The sequence below is a fragment of the Sus scrofa genome, chromosome 12 (assembly GCF_054392235.1).
Source record: "Sus scrofa isolate SSC_HxYL_T2T_F1_AM1 chromosome 12, Sscrofa_HxYL_maternal_Yorkshire_Landrace_v2.0, whole genome shotgun sequence".
Classification (NCBI taxonomy): domain Eukaryota; kingdom Metazoa; phylum Chordata; class Mammalia; order Artiodactyla; family Suidae; genus Sus; species Sus scrofa.
The window spans coordinates 3,625,544-3,641,220 of NC_139394.1; the positions used below are offsets into that span (position 1 = coordinate 3,625,544).

The 15,677-nt window shown below is 62.2% G+C and overlaps 2 protein-coding genes across 10 annotated transcripts in view; one reads left to right on the top strand and one right to left on the bottom strand.

Moving 5' to 3' along the window:
- Positions 1-9,945, top strand: part of DNAH17 (dynein axonemal heavy chain 17) — a 111,746-nt gene extending 101,801 nt beyond the window's left edge. Inside the window, exons 77-84 of the mRNA XM_084983417.1 lie at positions 414-641; positions 3,167-3,358; positions 6,428-6,607; positions 6,851-7,033; positions 7,881-8,063; positions 8,181-8,324; positions 8,556-8,781; positions 9,503-9,945. Coding sequence (XP_084839543.1) covers positions 414-641; positions 3,167-3,358; positions 6,428-6,607; positions 6,851-7,033; positions 7,881-8,063; positions 8,181-8,324; positions 8,556-8,781; positions 9,503-9,750 — 1,584 coding nt within the window. The 3' untranslated portion in view covers positions 9,751-9,945. The remainder of the gene's footprint in view (positions 1-413; positions 642-3,166; positions 3,359-6,427; positions 6,608-6,850; positions 7,034-7,880; positions 8,064-8,180; positions 8,325-8,555; positions 8,782-9,502) is intronic.
- The window catches only part of PGS1 (phosphatidylglycerophosphate synthase 1), a 39,700-nt gene continuing 33,182 nt past the window's right edge, over positions 9,160-15,677 (bottom strand). For 4 of the 9 annotated variants that reach the window (XR_014820634.1, XR_014820635.1, XM_021066522.2 and 1 more), the window contains exons 9-10: positions 14,056-14,186; positions 9,160-9,595 (exon numbers count right to left, since the gene is read on the bottom strand). Coding sequence is in view for 4 of the 9 variants with exons in the window: in XM_021066522.2 (XP_020922181.1) it covers positions 14,067-14,186 (120 nt within the window). In the remaining 5 variants the exon portion in view is untranslated. Of the gene's footprint in view, positions 9,685-13,933; positions 14,410-14,705; positions 15,511-15,677 lie in introns of all 9 variants that reach the window. The other 5 variants (XR_014820636.1, XM_021066523.2, XM_084983419.1 and 2 more) reach the window with 3 other exon arrangements.

Consider the following 15,677-nt stretch of genomic DNA (forward strand, 5'->3'; position numbering starts at 1 on the left):
AAAAAAAAAGGTGTTTCCATTTTCTCTGGGTTAATACCCACGAGTGGAATTGCCAGATTGCCTGGTAGTTCCATTTTTAATTTTTGACGACTCTCCAAACTGTTTTCCATAGTAGCTGCCCCAGTTTAAATTCCTACCAATAGTGCACAGCGTTCCCTTGACTCCAAGTCGTTTCTTTCTGCCCGAGCCTCTCAGAGGAGGGGCAGGGTGGGGGACCATGGAGTCGCAGCCTTGGGCGGTGGCGGGAGGTCTAGAATTCGGAGCCCAAGCGGGGACCCTTGGGGAACAGGATGTCAGTTGCTCAGCTGAAATCAAGGGGGCCAGCGGGCTGGGAAGAGCCCCCCAGGGGCCGCGGCCTGTGCTGTGGGCCTGGGCGTGGGGGCGGGGGCGCTCAGCCCTGGTTTTGGCTACAGAACATCCACCTGGTGGCCCGGTGGCTGGGCACCCTGGACAAGAAGCTGGAGCGGTACAGCGTGGGCAGCCACGAAGACTACCGCGTGCTCATCAGCGCCGAGCCGGCCCCCAGCCCCGAGTCTCACATCATCCCCCAGGGCATCCTGGAGAATGCCATCAAAATCACCAACGAGCCGCCCACGGGCATGCACGCCAACCTGCACAAGGCCCTGGACCTCTTCACCCAGGTAGGGAGCGCGCCCCCCACCCCGTGTCGGGTGTCTGCCCGCCGTTCACACGCCCTCACACCGAGAGGGCACCCGTTCCCCAAGGGCTGTGCAAAACGCGAATAGTCCGAGGTGCTCTGGGGCCCCCATCACACACAGATGGACGGAACAAAGTGCTGACTCTGCATCCATTTTGGGACCCGCACGACAGCCCAGGTAGACGTGGGCCGGGTCCCTGGTTTGTCCGAGTGCCTTAGGAAGGGTCATTTAGCCCCCAGACCCCCACTCTCACTCCCCGTGAGATGTGATGCTGGTGGAGGGGCTGCCGACAGGACAGTGACCCCAGCCTCGCGGGCTCAGGACCCCGCTTCCGGGCCCTGTCTTCCTCCCTCAGCAGGGAACGGGGGTGACCTGGTCCTCCAGGACCTTTGCTTGGGGGACGCCTCCTCACCCCCACCTCGCAGTCCCCAGCCAACCGCCTCTGAGCCTTCCTGGCACCCCTGCTCCTCCTGCAGAGCCCTGGCATCTGTATGCACGCTGGGCGCCTGAATCCACTCTCTCCTGTCCTGGAACTTTCTGGTGCACACACTTGCTCTTCCAGGGGAAGTCTAAAACCATTTTGAAGAGGAAGCCTCATAATTTCTGAAAATACCTAACAAAAGACCTATGCACGGAGCACACTAGACCCATCATGTGTAACTCCCATATCTGATTCATTTATACGAAAAATAGCTGGGTCATCCACCAGCTACTCCCTGTGGGCTCAGAGGACCCACCAAGGTCCAGGTGAGGTCAGAGAACTGAAAGCAGGAAAACAGATGGGCAGGGCGGGGCCTCCTCCAAACTGTATGTCCGTGTGCCCAGGGGACGGAGCGGTGGAGCAGACCCGTCAGGCGGGTGACCAGTCTGGGTCTGGTAAGGGGCGTGGACGTGTTCCCAGGATCGGGAACTCGGGCGCAGGGGACACACAGAGCTCCAGGCTGACGTGGCTCAAACAGGCCCAGGTTTGCCGCCCTCTGTAACGTGTCCGGAAGGGGACAGGGGCGTGTGGGAAATTCTGTAGCAATTCAATATCACTATGAATCCAAGCATGTAATCAGTTTTTCCTCTCTCCTGTGTTTTGCTAAAATATCCGTCTGTGATGGACGGAGTGGGGGAAGGCGGCCAGGTTGGTGGGAAGCTAGTCCCCACTTGGACAGGGGTCTCCAGAGCCAGTCTTGGCCAGGAAGCGTGGCTGGGGCCTCTGGGTGGGGGCCATGGGGCCAGGAGGACACAGAGGGGCCGCAGGGCTTTGGGGAGACGCCCTGGCTGCTTGGAGCCGGGGGCAGAGCAGTGGCGGTCAGGCAGGTGTAAGGTGGGGCTGCCCGGCTGAGGGCTACAGGACTGTGATGCTGGCGGGGGGCGGGGGGTGGGGGTGTCCCCAACCCCGTCCACCGCCTGAGGCTCCTGCAGAGATCGGAAGGGAGGCAGTGGGGAAGGCTGGGCTCTGCTGCCTTTGTGGAATTTCACAGAAAGGAGGCATACCGGTGACCACAGAGCCGGGGGGGGGCCGGGGGGGCCGGGGAGGAGGGGTCCGACCAGAGAGAAGTCAGATGGCGTGCCAACCTGCAGGCTTCCCCCCTTCTCAGGGCTGCTTGCTCATCTGGCTGCCTCTCCCTCTCCGTCTGCTCGCTTTCACCACCCACATCTGGAAGGGACCGGCCAGGCCTGTTTCGCAGGCCATCTCTGTGACGGGCATGGAGGAAGACCCTGCGGGGCACTGGGGCCCTGGAGCCCCATCTGTGCCCCCTCCATTCCCACAATTGCAGAGGGGCCCCCAGCTGGGCGCCTGTAGCAGGGCTTCCTTGGGGGCAGGACAGGACCGGGCCCCTCCCTCGCTACACCTGGTCTATTTTTCTGGGCATTTTCCCCACTGCGACCACCGCGCACAGGTGGGTCCCCTCCGCCACTCTCTGCCCACCGTGCCTGCTGCTCCCGTGGAGCGCCGGCCCGGGGGGGCCCACAGGAGGGCTGAGCCGGTGAGGATGAGTACAGCTTAGCTTCCAGAGCCACCCACTTAGCAGAGGCCAGTCGGTTAAAATCTCACAAAGCCCAGCAACTGAGGTTCCGGTTTGAGCTGGGTGTGCCTGTCCCTGGGCCACCTGCTTCCTGACCGAGCTGGCTAAGCATCCACTCCGCTTTACCCACTGTGTTTGGAGAGTCTGGGGTCCAGCTCGGGGGTCGACCTGAGGAATGCTGAGAACTGCAAAGGAACCGCAGTGGGGAACATTGTAGTAGGAGGCAGAACCACGACTTAAGTGGTGTGGCCACGGTTCTGGAGGGAACAGGACAAGGAAGCATACGTGCTACCCCAGGGTCTCTGGACCCCACTGTCTCTGGACCCGTGTCTCTGGCCCGGGAGGCCAGCAAGACCAGCTCAGAGCAGTCAGGGGTTAACGCCCCCACCCTCCACGCCACCTCACCCCCGCAAAGGCGGCCCACGGCCCCGCCCGGGGCATCTGTGCGCGGGCACGCCTGACCCGGGCGGCGCGCCCTCCCGCACGCAGGACACCCTGGAGATGTGCACCAAGGAGATCGAGTTCAAGTGCATCCTCTTCGCCCTGTGCTACTTCCACGCCGTGGTGGCCGAGAGGCGCAAGTTTGGGGCCCAGGGCTGGAACCGGTCGTACCCCTTCAACAACGGCGACCTCACCATCTCCGTCAACGTGCTGTACAACTACCTGGAGGCCAACACCAAGGTGAGGCCGCCCGTACCTCCTGTCCCTGCTTCCCCGCCCGCCCGCCCTTCATTCGCTCTGTCTCACGCCTGAGACACGCTGGACTGGTCTCCGAAGCCAAAGAAAACCTCCAGCGCCTCTGTGAGCCCACCACCAGCCAGCCCTGGCCGCCAGCTCCGGCAGCTGGCGGGGTCAGGCAGTTAGTCTGACTCCACGGGGGTCAGTGTCTTTGGGGAGCGGCTGGTCCCGCTGCTCTCGCATCTGAACAGGGATTGAGAAGGGCCCGCACGCTGGGCACGGGAGCCAACAGGGACGAGGAAGGCCTCGCCGGTCAGCGTCTTGGAGGCAGAACCCAGGTTCAGACGGAGGCCGAGAGTCTCCCTAGGAAGACGGAGCGTTCCCTCTTTATTGGACATTAACGCAAACGTGTGAAGTGCTGTGCAGGTGGCTGCGGGGCTGCGGAGAGCCGGTCCTCAGGGAGCTGCACCCGGGGGGACCCAGCGGGCAGGGGGCCACTCGCGGGCACGGGCCCCACGGAAGGCAGCCGCCCCCTGGGAACTGAGAGCCGTGCTCCTGCCTCCCTTGGCTCCTCTCAGGATCTTAAGCAGCGTCCAGCCTCTGTGACCCCCAGGAGGAGGCAGAAGGGCACCCCGCAAACCTGGCTCCTCACTCCTGCCCCACGTCAGTGGCAGTACGGTCTGTGGCACCTGCTCCTCCTACACCAAGAGGTGGATGGGAGCCAGGGCTCCGCCTGCGCGGGCGCTCCCAGAAACCTGCCCAGGGTGACAAGGAGGGGGCCTGACAGCTGGCGTCCGTGCCTTTGGGTCCGAGGCCTGAGGACCAACCCCCAAGCTTTGAGGGGGCTGAGGAGGGTAGAGAGCACCCCCCATGTAACAAGGCTCAGATGCGCTGGGAAGAGGGGGACCTGGCCGCCCCCAGCCCCGGAGGAAGACGGCCCCCAGGACTGCCGCACCCGACCCTGAGCCCGGAATGCGGTTTGCTTGCTTGGTGCTCTGGAGAGACCCCCGGCCCTGGAGAAGGCGGGAGGGCAGAACCGGCGGAAGTCACCCCACCGCCTGTGGACGTGCCTCCGTCTGCGGAAGTCACCCCACCGCCTGTGGACGCGCCTCCGTCTGCAGGGCCACCTCACCCAAACAGGGTCCGAGGGGAAGGCTGCTGGCACACCTCACGACACCCGCGCAAGTAAATCAACTCCAGGAGACGGGAAGAAAGGGGCTCATCAGAGCAGCTCTGCCAGAGCTGTTGTCTCTGGCGAGATCTGAGTGGGAGGAGCAGTCTTGCTGAAATTTTTTTAGACGTGTGTGTAGGGACATTTCCTCGCTACACATGCAGAACCCGAGTTGGGTAAGACCCGGCTCGAGAATGCACACCGTGTGCTCTGGTGGCCGGCGGGTGAGGTGTGAGCAACACTCATACCTGGAGTTGCGCTGGACGGGGGAGGACCCCTCTGCAGGACAAACAGAAGCTGTCCCCGAAGCCAAGAAGCAAACGCAGAAAAAGCAGCTCGGCCCATGCCCAAGATAACCAAGCAGAGGAGTTTAAGTCACAAAATGACAATTTTTTTTTCTTTTTGGCCACACCCACGGCATGTGGAAGTTCCCAGGCCAGGGATCCAACCTGTGCCACGGCAAGTGACCCAAGCCGCAGCCGTGACAAGGCCGGGTCCTTAACCCGCGGAGCCACGGAGAAACTTCGCAAAATGACAGCTTAGAGAATGCTCGTGTTTTACGTTCACGAGAACACATCAGCCAATGGATAAATCAAGTTCTTATTCAATTGACTTCACGTTTCCTGTACTTGGTAAACGGCTGCCGTTGCGGCAGGGCACGGCGGAAGATACACCGACGCCCACTTGCCCTTAAGGAGCCTCAGAGACCAACGCCTGGGTGCAGTGAGGTCCCCAGCTGTGCTGCCCAGCCCTGCAGCTGCCACCATGCATGTGACACGCAGCGAGTCCCAACTGACGGGGCATGACACACTCTGGATTCAAAAGCTTGATAGAAGAAACCAAAAATGTAAAATGTCTTATTAGTGGTTTTTAGGCTGAATACCTCTTGGAACAGTCTTTCTACTTAAGCGGCTGCCGGAAGATCTGAAATTACATACGTGCCTGCCATGTGGGGCTCCGGCGGCTGGACAGCGCTGTGCGGGAGGGGCAACTGTGTGCCAGGGCCCAGGCCTCTGGCTTTGTGGAGGGGAGCATGGTCTTGGCGAGTGGCAGCGGGGAGGAGCAGCGCCCCAGGGCCGAGGGCACAGCCTGGAAGCAGAGGCAGTGGGGCGTGGCCGAGGGTGGGACGCATGCAGAGACCCGTTTGGTCTGGCTCCCGAGGCCCCGGAGCCAAGGTCGTGGGGGCAAGGCTCCTGGAGTGCAATGGGCCCAGGGCGACCTCGGCGGCACTGGAAGGAAGGCCCTCTTGACAGGTTCTGAGAGCCAAGCTGCACCTGATGAGCACGAAGGTCTAGGTGCCCGATAGCCAGGAGCCCCTCGACGTGGCCACCGTGTTTTTGCTTTTGTTGGCTTTTTAGGGGACACCCGCGGCATATGGAGGGTCCCAGGCTGGGAGTCAAATCGGAGCTACAGCTGCTGGCCTGAACCACAGCCACAGCCACGCCAGATCGGAGCTGCATCTGTGACCTATACCACAGCTCACGGTGATGCCGGATCCTTAACCCACGGAGCGGGGCCGGGGATGGAACCTGCATCTTCACAGATGCTGGTCGGGTTTGTTCCCGCGGAGCCATGACGGGAACGCCATGTAGTTACTGCTCCAGCTAGAGTGACCGGAGAAGGGAAAGGTCGCAGGTGGCTCCCGTTTCTGAGCCCGGGGAGAGTGGGGGCCGAGGGAGCACGTCGGGGCTGGGGGCGGGCCTGTGGGGTGGAGGGCGCGCGCAGAGAGGAGGTGCAGGCAGAGGGCTGGGCATCCTGCCGGGGCGGGGGTTGGCAGAAGCTGGCGCGCCCCTGCAGCCCTGGTAGGCGAGGCCGTGACCGAGAAGCGACAGGAGGGGCTGGCGGACCCGGGAAGGGCAGGGCACGGTGACCCACGGCCGCTGCCGCCCTCCCTTGCACAGGTGCCCTGGGACGACCTGCGCTACCTCTTTGGGGAGATCATGTACGGCGGCCACATCACGGACGACTGGGACCGCCGGCTCTGCAGGACCTACCTGGGGGAGTACATCCGGGCGGAGATGCTGGAGGGGGAGGTCCTGCTGGCCCCCGGCTTTCAGATCCCCCCCAACCTGGACTACAAGGTGAGGAGAGCGCCTTCGGGGGCGGTGGCAGACAAGACGCCAACAGGGCGACGGCGCCCCGCGGGCTCCCAGGCGGGCCGTCTGATCTGGCAGGCGGCCAGGCTACCCTCACGAGAGGGCTTGTGATGCAGCCCCTGCGCAGGGGGCGGGAGCATCCTGTGTCGCTGGGGAGCAGCCCCCAGACGGAAAGCGATGCTTGGTACACCGGGCCCCAGGCGCCAGCTCGCAGAGCTCCCCTTTCAGGGTTACCACGAGTACATCGACGAGAACCTGCCCCCCGAGAGCCCCTACCTCTACGGCCTGCACCCCAACGCCGAGATTGGCTTCCTGACGGTCACCTCGGAGAAGCTCTTCCGCACGGTCCTGGAAATGCAGCCCAAAGAGACGGACTCGGGAGCAGGCACCGGGGTGTCTCGCGAGGAGAAGGTAGGAGCCTGGCTCCCCGGCCGGCGACAGGAAGGGCAGGGTCCAGGACTGGGGTCACAGGCCCTGGGTCCCCTGGGAACTTGGCAGCAGCCTCATCAGGGCCCCCCCCAGAGCTCGGAACTGGAAACTGGTTTGGGGGGGACTGCGGGAGGGGGCCTGGGGAACGTGCCCGGCTGCCCCCGCCCTTCTCCAGCCCTGCCCTGCCAGCTCGAGGGTGGCAGCCCACAGCCCGGGCCAGTAGCAGTGGCTCCCGCAGGGCAGGTGCGTGAGGACAGGCCCTCCAAGTGAGCCTGGCGGGTCACGGGCAGATCCCCTGAAGATTCCCAGCAGCAGAAAAGCTCAGAGGACCTAAGAGCATTCAATACACTTCTGCTTGTCGGGGTCACCCCTACACCTCATGAGGCATCAGCACCCTGGCCCTGCTCGAAATATTCTGGGCCAGTTCTACCAAAAATGAGCTAAGGGTTGGGCTTCCCAGTGAGCAGGGCAGATTCTTGCCGGGAGACCTTTGTCCCGGGGGCCCCATGACCTTTTGTCTAATGACTGAAACCAGATCTAATGGGCAGGGGTGTTGGGTCCACCACGTGGGCCCCTTGAGAGCAGGTGACCAGCACGGCCCCTGCAAGCAGCCCACTCAGGACAAGGGCACAAGCCCACGATCACTGGGTGCTCTGACGGGGAGGGAAGCGGTGCCTTCAGGCACCAGGCCAGGGTGGCCCGATGCTCCCGTGGCCCTGACAAGGGACAGAGCCTGAGGGCCAGGACTCCCGGCCCTGGTCAAGGCCGGGGCTGCCCCTCCGCCTGGCCCGGGCGCAGTGACGCGGGCTGCCTGGGCTCTGGCTTCCAGGTGAAGGCCGTGCTGGACGAGATCCTGGAGAAGCTCCCAGACGCGTTCAACATGGCTGAGATCATGGCCAAGGCTGCCGAGAAGACGCCGTACGTGGTGGTCGCTGCCCAAGAATGTGAGCGGATGAACCTGCTCACCCACGAGGTGCGCCGCTCGCTCAAGGAGCTGAACCTGGGGCTGAAGGTACGGCCGGGGTCGGAGGGCGGGGGTGACGCCGCGCGGTGCGCACAGACCCACGTCCCAGCCAAGACCAGGCGGGAGGAGGCCGGACTGCCCAGGTCTGCGTCTGTGTGACCCCAGGGAGAACTGACCATCACCCCCGACATGGAGGACCTGGCCACGGCTCTGTTCTACGACACCGTGCCTGACACGTGGGTGGCCCGGGCCTACCCCTCCATGATGGGCCTGGCGGCCTGGTACGCGGACCTGCTGCTCCGCATCCGGGTAAGGCCGGCGAGGAGCCGCTGCCCCGACTCGGAGCCTCCCGCGGCCCAGCCTGGCCCAGCGGGCACTTCCTCCCGAGACCCCGGGCACAGACAGCCCTCCCGGCAGGGCCCTGTCGTGGGCGGGAGGGCACCCTCCTGAGCCCCCAGCGCACGGAAGCCGACGCCCCTTTCAGGCCCGCTCCCTCCGAGGCGGAGGCTGGGCCAGCGCTGCCCTGCTCTGTCGCTGCAGGAGCTTGAGGCCTGGACCACGGACTTCGTGCTGCCCACGGCCGTGTGGCTGGCCGGCTTCTTCAACCCCCAGTCGTTCCTCACGGCCATCATGCAGTCCATGGCCCGGAAGAACGAGTGGCCGCTGGACAAGATGTGCCTGGCCGTGGAGGTGACCAAGAAGAACCGCGAGGACATGACCGCGCCGCCCCGGGAGGGCGCCTACGTCTACGGGCTCTTCATGGAAGGTAGCGGGGGCGCTGGCGGGAGGGCTCGGGCCCCGAGGCCGGAGGGGCCCCCCGCTCCGGCTCCTCCTCCCAGGTGCGCGCTGGCTCTGAGGAACCCGGCCCTGGAGCCTGGGCCCGGCCGCTCTCTGGGGGTGAGGGCCCAGGAGCCCACCTGGCCAGGGGTTCGAGGGGCGGCCCCCTCCTCTGAGCCAGGTCCCGGCAGCAGGGGTGCTGGAGGCCGGCGCTCGTTCCGTCCCTCCCCCAGCTGCCCTGCCCTGCCCAGGGCCAGGCCAGCCGGGACCGCCAGGCAGGCCGCCCATGGCCTTGGACCCCTGCGAACACACCCCTGCCCTCCTCCGCCCCCGCCCCATGCCCACATCAGCAGAGACGAGCAGAGCCGCAGGCCTTCTCCATGTTTATTATGGAATTAAAGACGGGACAGAGAAGCCTCACTCGACAGGGGGAGTAGGAAGAGTCTGGTGAGAGGCCCCAGCAGGCCTGGGTGCAGAGCTGTTGATTTGCACGGGGCGGGCGCTGCCCGCTGGCACTTCCAGCGGGGTAACCATGTGCTGTCATGTGAGGCGCGGGAAGCCCCCCCGCTGTAAACGGTGGAGCCGAGGGCGCGGTGCAGGGGACCCCAGGCCACGGCAGCCGGCCCAGGCCCCTCCCCTACTCACTGCCAGCACAAGGGCTGGGAAGCAGCCGCCTCACCTCGGGCCCCTCGGCCGTGCTGTCCTTGCAGGGGCTCGCTGGGACACGCAAACCGGTGCCATCGCCGAAGCGCGGCTGAAGGAGCTGACGCCCGCCGTGCCGGTCGTCTTCATCAAGGCCGTCCCTGCGGACCGCGTGGAGACCAAGAACGTCTATGAGTGTCCCGTGTACAAAACACGCGTCCGCGGCCCCACCTACGTCTGGACCTTTAACCTGAAGACCAAAGAGAAGGCGGCCAAGTGGATCCTGGCGGCTGTGGCGCTGCTCTTACAGGTCTAGCGGCCGTGAGGCCCGGGCTGCCCCGGCCAGGTCCCGGCTGCCCCTCCCACGTCCCAGAGAGAAACCATCACTTATTCTCACAGGAGCTGGTGGCTGCCTTGTGTCCTCGTAAGTAATCGAGGCACTTTTCAACCAGGCACAGCTGGACCAGCCCGAGGTGGGGGGGGGGGTGATTAAAATAATGAAGCCACTTCACTGTGCTTGTCTCAGTCACTGGAGCCAGCAGCCATCAGCTCGACGCCCCCAGGTGCCTGGCGCAGGCTTGGGGGTGAGGCCCCATTCCCGGGAGCCAAACCCCCAAATCCTGGCTTCCCGGAGGGCTCAGCTGGGTTTATTTTCTGCCACAAGCAGCCTGTGGGGTTAGAGCTGGAGCGTCAGAGCCTCAGGCCCGACACTACGTGCAAACACAGCCCCCACCACGGAGGGGCCAGGGCGTTCCTTCCCAGCATAAACCAGAGCTGCCCACGCCACGGGCACCGTCCCTAAAGCACTCTTCCCTTCTCTCGATGGATGATGGCTCCGCCCCGCCCTGGAATGCTGAAAACCCAACAATTCCACAGCGGGGGCCATGTCCACACAGCTCAAGGGCTTCCAGGTCAACTGCCCACTTTCTCAAAGTGCTGAGAACCAGACGTCCTGAACACAAACACGTTTGTGCCCCAGGAGGTCGCTGATTTCTCAGGCCCACCGTAAACAGCCCGCGTAGTCTGGGCAGCAGCCTGGCTGCCTCTGGTCTCCCTCCCCGCTCCCCCTCGGTTCTCACTTCCTGCCGCCAAAGCAGCCTTTCAAACCAAGTCTCTAATAATAGACAAAAAGGGCAGAACGTTAAGAGTCATGTACCCAACAGAGAAGCACCTAAGTGTATAAAGCCAGCGTTAAAATGTGGAGGAGGAAACCGAGTAACAACAATAGCAGGACCGCCCCAGCACGGCCGTGGCAACGCCCCAGCAGGGACTCAGGCAACTGCAGCCTTAAGTCCTTCAACAGTTATCACAGGACACTGTCTGCAACCAGCAGCGTGGACACGGACCGCTCACCTGGATGGACCACATGCCAGGCTACAAAACAAGTCTCAACAAATTTCAGGGCACAGAAATTGTATCGAGTGTTTTTTCCAACCACATCAGCATCAAACGACACATCCATCAGGAAGAAAAATGGGAAAAACACAAGCACGTGGAGACTAAACAACATGCTGCTAAAAAATCAAAGACGACATCAGAAAGTACCTTGAGAGAAAAACACACACAACTTCCCAAGATGCACGGGACGCAGCAAGCACAGCTCTGAGGAGGAAGTTCACGGCACTACGGCTACCTCCAGAAACAGCCTGATCTGCCAACTAGGAATCAGAATTAGGAAAAGCAGAATAAACGCCAACTCATCAGAAGAGGGATGGCTGCTCAGCAGCCAAAACTCCAGACTTGCGGAGACACAAGCCTGCCTGCAGGCACTGCGACCAGAGGCCAGAGCCCTCAGCCTACCCCGTCCAGGCACAGGAGATGGGACTAAGGAAAGGCATCCCCACACACAGCCTGCCCACAAGCCAGTGGCAAGCGGCAAGAGGTGGCTCGTGCGGCCTCGCTCTGCCAACTCCTGCCCCAAAGGGTTGGGCAGCTGCAGTGGTGCTGGTCCCAGCCGCCCTGCGACAGGCCTCAGCAGAGCGAGAGGGGCACGTCCCAGACCCGCCCGCCTCTCCGTGGTTCTGATCCAGGCCGTCTGGGCCAGTGGCTGGGCTGCCGGAAAGGCTGGCCAGTGTAAGGAGGAGATGATGAGCTGGAGATCTGGGGACACAGGGGAGGCAGCAGGCAGGGCCCACAGACCCCGGGGGCGGGGGGTCCCAAGGCTGGCACCCTAGGTGGTTTCTGGCTTTTCTAGAAAGCAGAGTAAAGGAGGCCCCATGGAATATCTGGCCTCATTCTAAGTTCAACTTGATTCCGAAGTTCTGTGAAAAATTCTTCCCAAGTATTCTCAGCCAGTCTGTGGGTGAAGCAGCAGCCCTGGAAGCCCCATGTCTGAGGCCAAGAATTTACAGCAACCCTGGGGCCCGTGGGGCTAAGAGGGAGAAGGGAAGTGTCCTCCTCCCGGGGATGGAGAATCTCCCCCCCTGGCAAGGCAGGGGGAGACGTCTGGCCCAAGAGCCCGGCTGCCTCAACTGCCCCTGCCAGCCAGGAGGGGTCACTGCAGCCCTTTGCGCCAGCCTGGAGGGAGAGGAGAGCGGCCACTTGGGAGACAGAACTGCTAGGGCCCAGGCAGCTCATGTTCATCCCTGGTGATAACCATCAAATGGGAAGGTTTTCCAACTTCGCCTTTAGGGCCTGAAACACAAGTCACCTTAGTCCATGCTACACACTGTGGGTAGATGACAGAACACCCGCCAAGCTCTGCAAGGTGATTCAGCTTGGGTTTGCAATCCAGACTCAGGGAGACAAGAGAGGGGATGAGAGCCACAGTGCATCTGTTGTTGTTCTTGTTTTTTGGTTTTTCATCTTTTAGGACCACGCCTTCGGCATATGGAGGTCCCCAGGCTAGGGGTCCAAGCTGAGCTGTAGCCACCGGCCTACACCACAGCTACAGCAAAGCGGGATGAGCCACGTCTGTGAACTACACCACAGCTCACAGCAACGCCAGATCCTTAACCCACTAAGCAAGGCCAGGGATCAAACCGGCATCCTCATGGATACTAGTCAGGTTCCTTAACCACCGAGCCAGGACAGGAACTCCCGAGCTACACTGCATCTGAAAGTGCCATGAGGCCTGCGGCACTCCTGGTGGGCACAAGAGTGGGGAGCCCTGGCTGGGAGAAAGAGACCCCCCCTCCCCGCCACTGGCCTAAAGGCGGCCAGCAAAGACACAGCGAGCAGCCGAGCGTGGAAGGAACTAGGCACCGATTGCTCAAGCCCAGCCCAGCCGTGGCCCAGGACGCGCTCTGGGCCCACAGCATCTGCAGGAATGCGAACACAGCTTCCCGAAAGCCTCTCTCCAAACAGAAACCTAGTGCCCTGTGCATTCTTCCGGTTTCCCTCATCTAATTGTCCCACAGGACAACTTAATGACTGGTTTGAAGACAAACAGTGTTAACTGACGGGCTCCTGCCCCAGGGCGGTGTGGCTGTGGCCACCACTCCACCACAAAAACCTGCAGATCTGCCTGGCCCTGGGGGAGGTGCTCGAGGCCCTGGTGCCCCCCACCCCCGCCACACACACACACACACAGGGCAAGGCGGCACAAGCTGGGCCAACCTCGGCCTCCCAGGACCCACAAATGTGACCATCAGAGCCACCAGCGCTTGGGGGGAGACACACGAAGCTGCCTCCAGAGGCCACGTGCAGAGACGGAAGCCAAGCTCCCCCACCCCCACCCAGGATGGGCGGTGAGGCCTCTTCTCTGGGCAAGGTTCAAGCATCTAAAGATGCAGAGATTGGAAATCTGCTCCTGGGGACACGGGGGCTGGGGAGGAAAACGGGGTTAAGTATCACAACAGATCAGAGTCGAAAGCGGCTGCTCAGGGGAGCGAAGGGCAGCTGCATTTTGCTGGCCTTTCAGGATCATTTTACTCTCTAAATCTGCCCATTATTTGAATAAAATTACAACATTGAGAAAAAATGAAATGATAAAACACAATGTTTTAACGCTACTGCGCAGAGGGCCGCCGCCCACACGGCTCGGCCACAGGCCCCTTATCCCCGTCCTCACGCCCCCTCGCTCTCCCCAAGCACTCCAGCCCCGAGCCCGGTGTGGGCAGGCCTAGTGGAGTCCGCCTCCGCCCCCCAACCCTGGACCCAGGACCATGGGGTGAGGTCAGGGTCCAAAGGCCCCTGGGAAACAGACGGTCACGCACAACTCAGGGGCAGCTCCCCAAGGCCTCACCTCCAGCTCCTGGAGGCCCAGCCCTGGACAACAGAGAGCATCCTGGCCCCAGCTGTCAGCACGGGACCGTCAGGAGATGGCGGCAAGCCAGCGCACTCCCGCCCCAGCACCAACCCCCCTGCCACTGCCACTGCCACTGCCCTCGGAAGCACGTGCTCAGCGGTGAGGAAGGGGCGCAGGTCCTCCCTTGGTGCCCCCTCCAGCCCCTGGGGACGGGGGAGCACAAGCGCACCCACGACGCAGACCCCGGGACCCAGCAGAAGGTGGAAGGGCGCCTCCCTCAGCCCCGGGCTTGGAACAGGGACCCACACACCTCCTCCCTGCAGCAGGCAACCCGGAGAGGACGCCAGGGCCCAGGCCTCCGGCCGGAGGCCCTGGGAGCCCGGCGGGGGCGGCTCCTGCCCTCCCGGGGAAGCCCCGGGCAGCGGCCAGTACCTGCCGGGTCCTCAGAAGAAGTTCTTAATCAGCGGTGTCACCATCTTCACCCACAGCTGCACCTGCCGGCTCGGCTGCTCAAAGGTGGCGGAGGACACCACCCCCGACCTCAGGTAGAGCTGCTCCTGCTCCTGGGGAAGAGAAACAAACAGGAGTCAGGGGTCAGCTCCGGCCCTGGGGGGCACGCCGGCTGTAAAACATGCCTTGGAAAAGTCGAGAAGCCAGTGTGTGTAAACTCCGAAGACCGAGACGTGCGTGGGACCGGCCACACAGAGCCAAAGCGGTGCAGCAGGTGGTGGCGTCTGCACACGCCCAGCCCCACCAACGAGGCAGTGCCGCTCACGGTCCTGAGGCCTCTTTTCTTTTTCTTTAATTAATTAATTTATTTTTTTTTGTCTTTTTGCTATTTCTTGGGCCGCTCCCGCGGCACATGGAGGTTCGCAGGCCAGGGGTCGAATCGGAGCTGTAGCCACCGGCCTACGCCAGAGCCACAGCAACGCGGGATCCGAGCCGCGTCTGCAACCTACACCACAGCTCACAGCAACGCTGGACCCCCAACCCACCGAGCAAGGGCAGGGACCGAACCCGCAACCTCATGGTTCCCAGTCGGACTCGCCAACCACTGCGCCACGACGGGAACTCCGTGAGGCCTCTTTTAAATGAGACCCGGTCTGTCTCCTCTCACGCTGGCAAAAAGAGAGACGTTCGGAACCATCCCCCCGCCAGCTGGCCAAGGCCTAGGAAGGGAACGGGCCTCTCAGACACTGCCGATGAAGGGGGCGCGGGCGACATCTGGGGAGAAACGCAGCAACAGGCAGCAAAAGTCTCGAAAAGAACTTCTTGCAAGAATTTCTCCCAATTAACTAAGCACTAAGATTTGTGTGCGCAGATACTTATCCCGACACTGATGTTAGAGAAACACTGGAAACCACAACATCCAACAACCAGCTAATTAAATACAATAAACCCGTGTAACATAAGACAATTACGCTCTTAGAAAAATATTCAACGACGTCGAGAAGGGCACAACGTACTAAGTGAAAGACACCACACGTGAGCTGACACACACGGTGTGATCCTAATTCCATTAAGAAGAGTGACACCTCCACGTGTACACAGACAAGACAGGCAAGGCCCAATCCAAACAGTTTCAACAGACAACAGGGTCCTTCTATGCAGCACAGGGGGGGGACTCCATTCAGCGTCTTGAGATAAACCCCATCATGGGAAGGAACGCGTGACTCAGTCACTCCGCCGCACGGCCGAAACTGACACCACACGGCCCGTCGACCGGACTTCAATGAAGTTAAAGAGAAGAAAGGAGCTCCCGCCGCGGCTCCGCGGGTGAAGACTCCGGCGCTGTCTGCAGAGGCCCGGGTCTGATCCCCGGCCCAGTGCAGTGGCCTGGCGCAGCTGCAGTTCAGATTCGATCCCCAGCCCGGGAACTTCCATATGCTGCAGGTGTGGCCAAAACCCAAAACCATCAGCAAAACGAAACCCACCACCTACAGAAGGGTTGTGACCTACAAGGGGTTAACACCCAAACGATACAAAGGGCTCAGACAACTCAAAACACAAAACGGTATCAGTGACTTAGTACGAAGGGCTTAGCATCTTCCAAT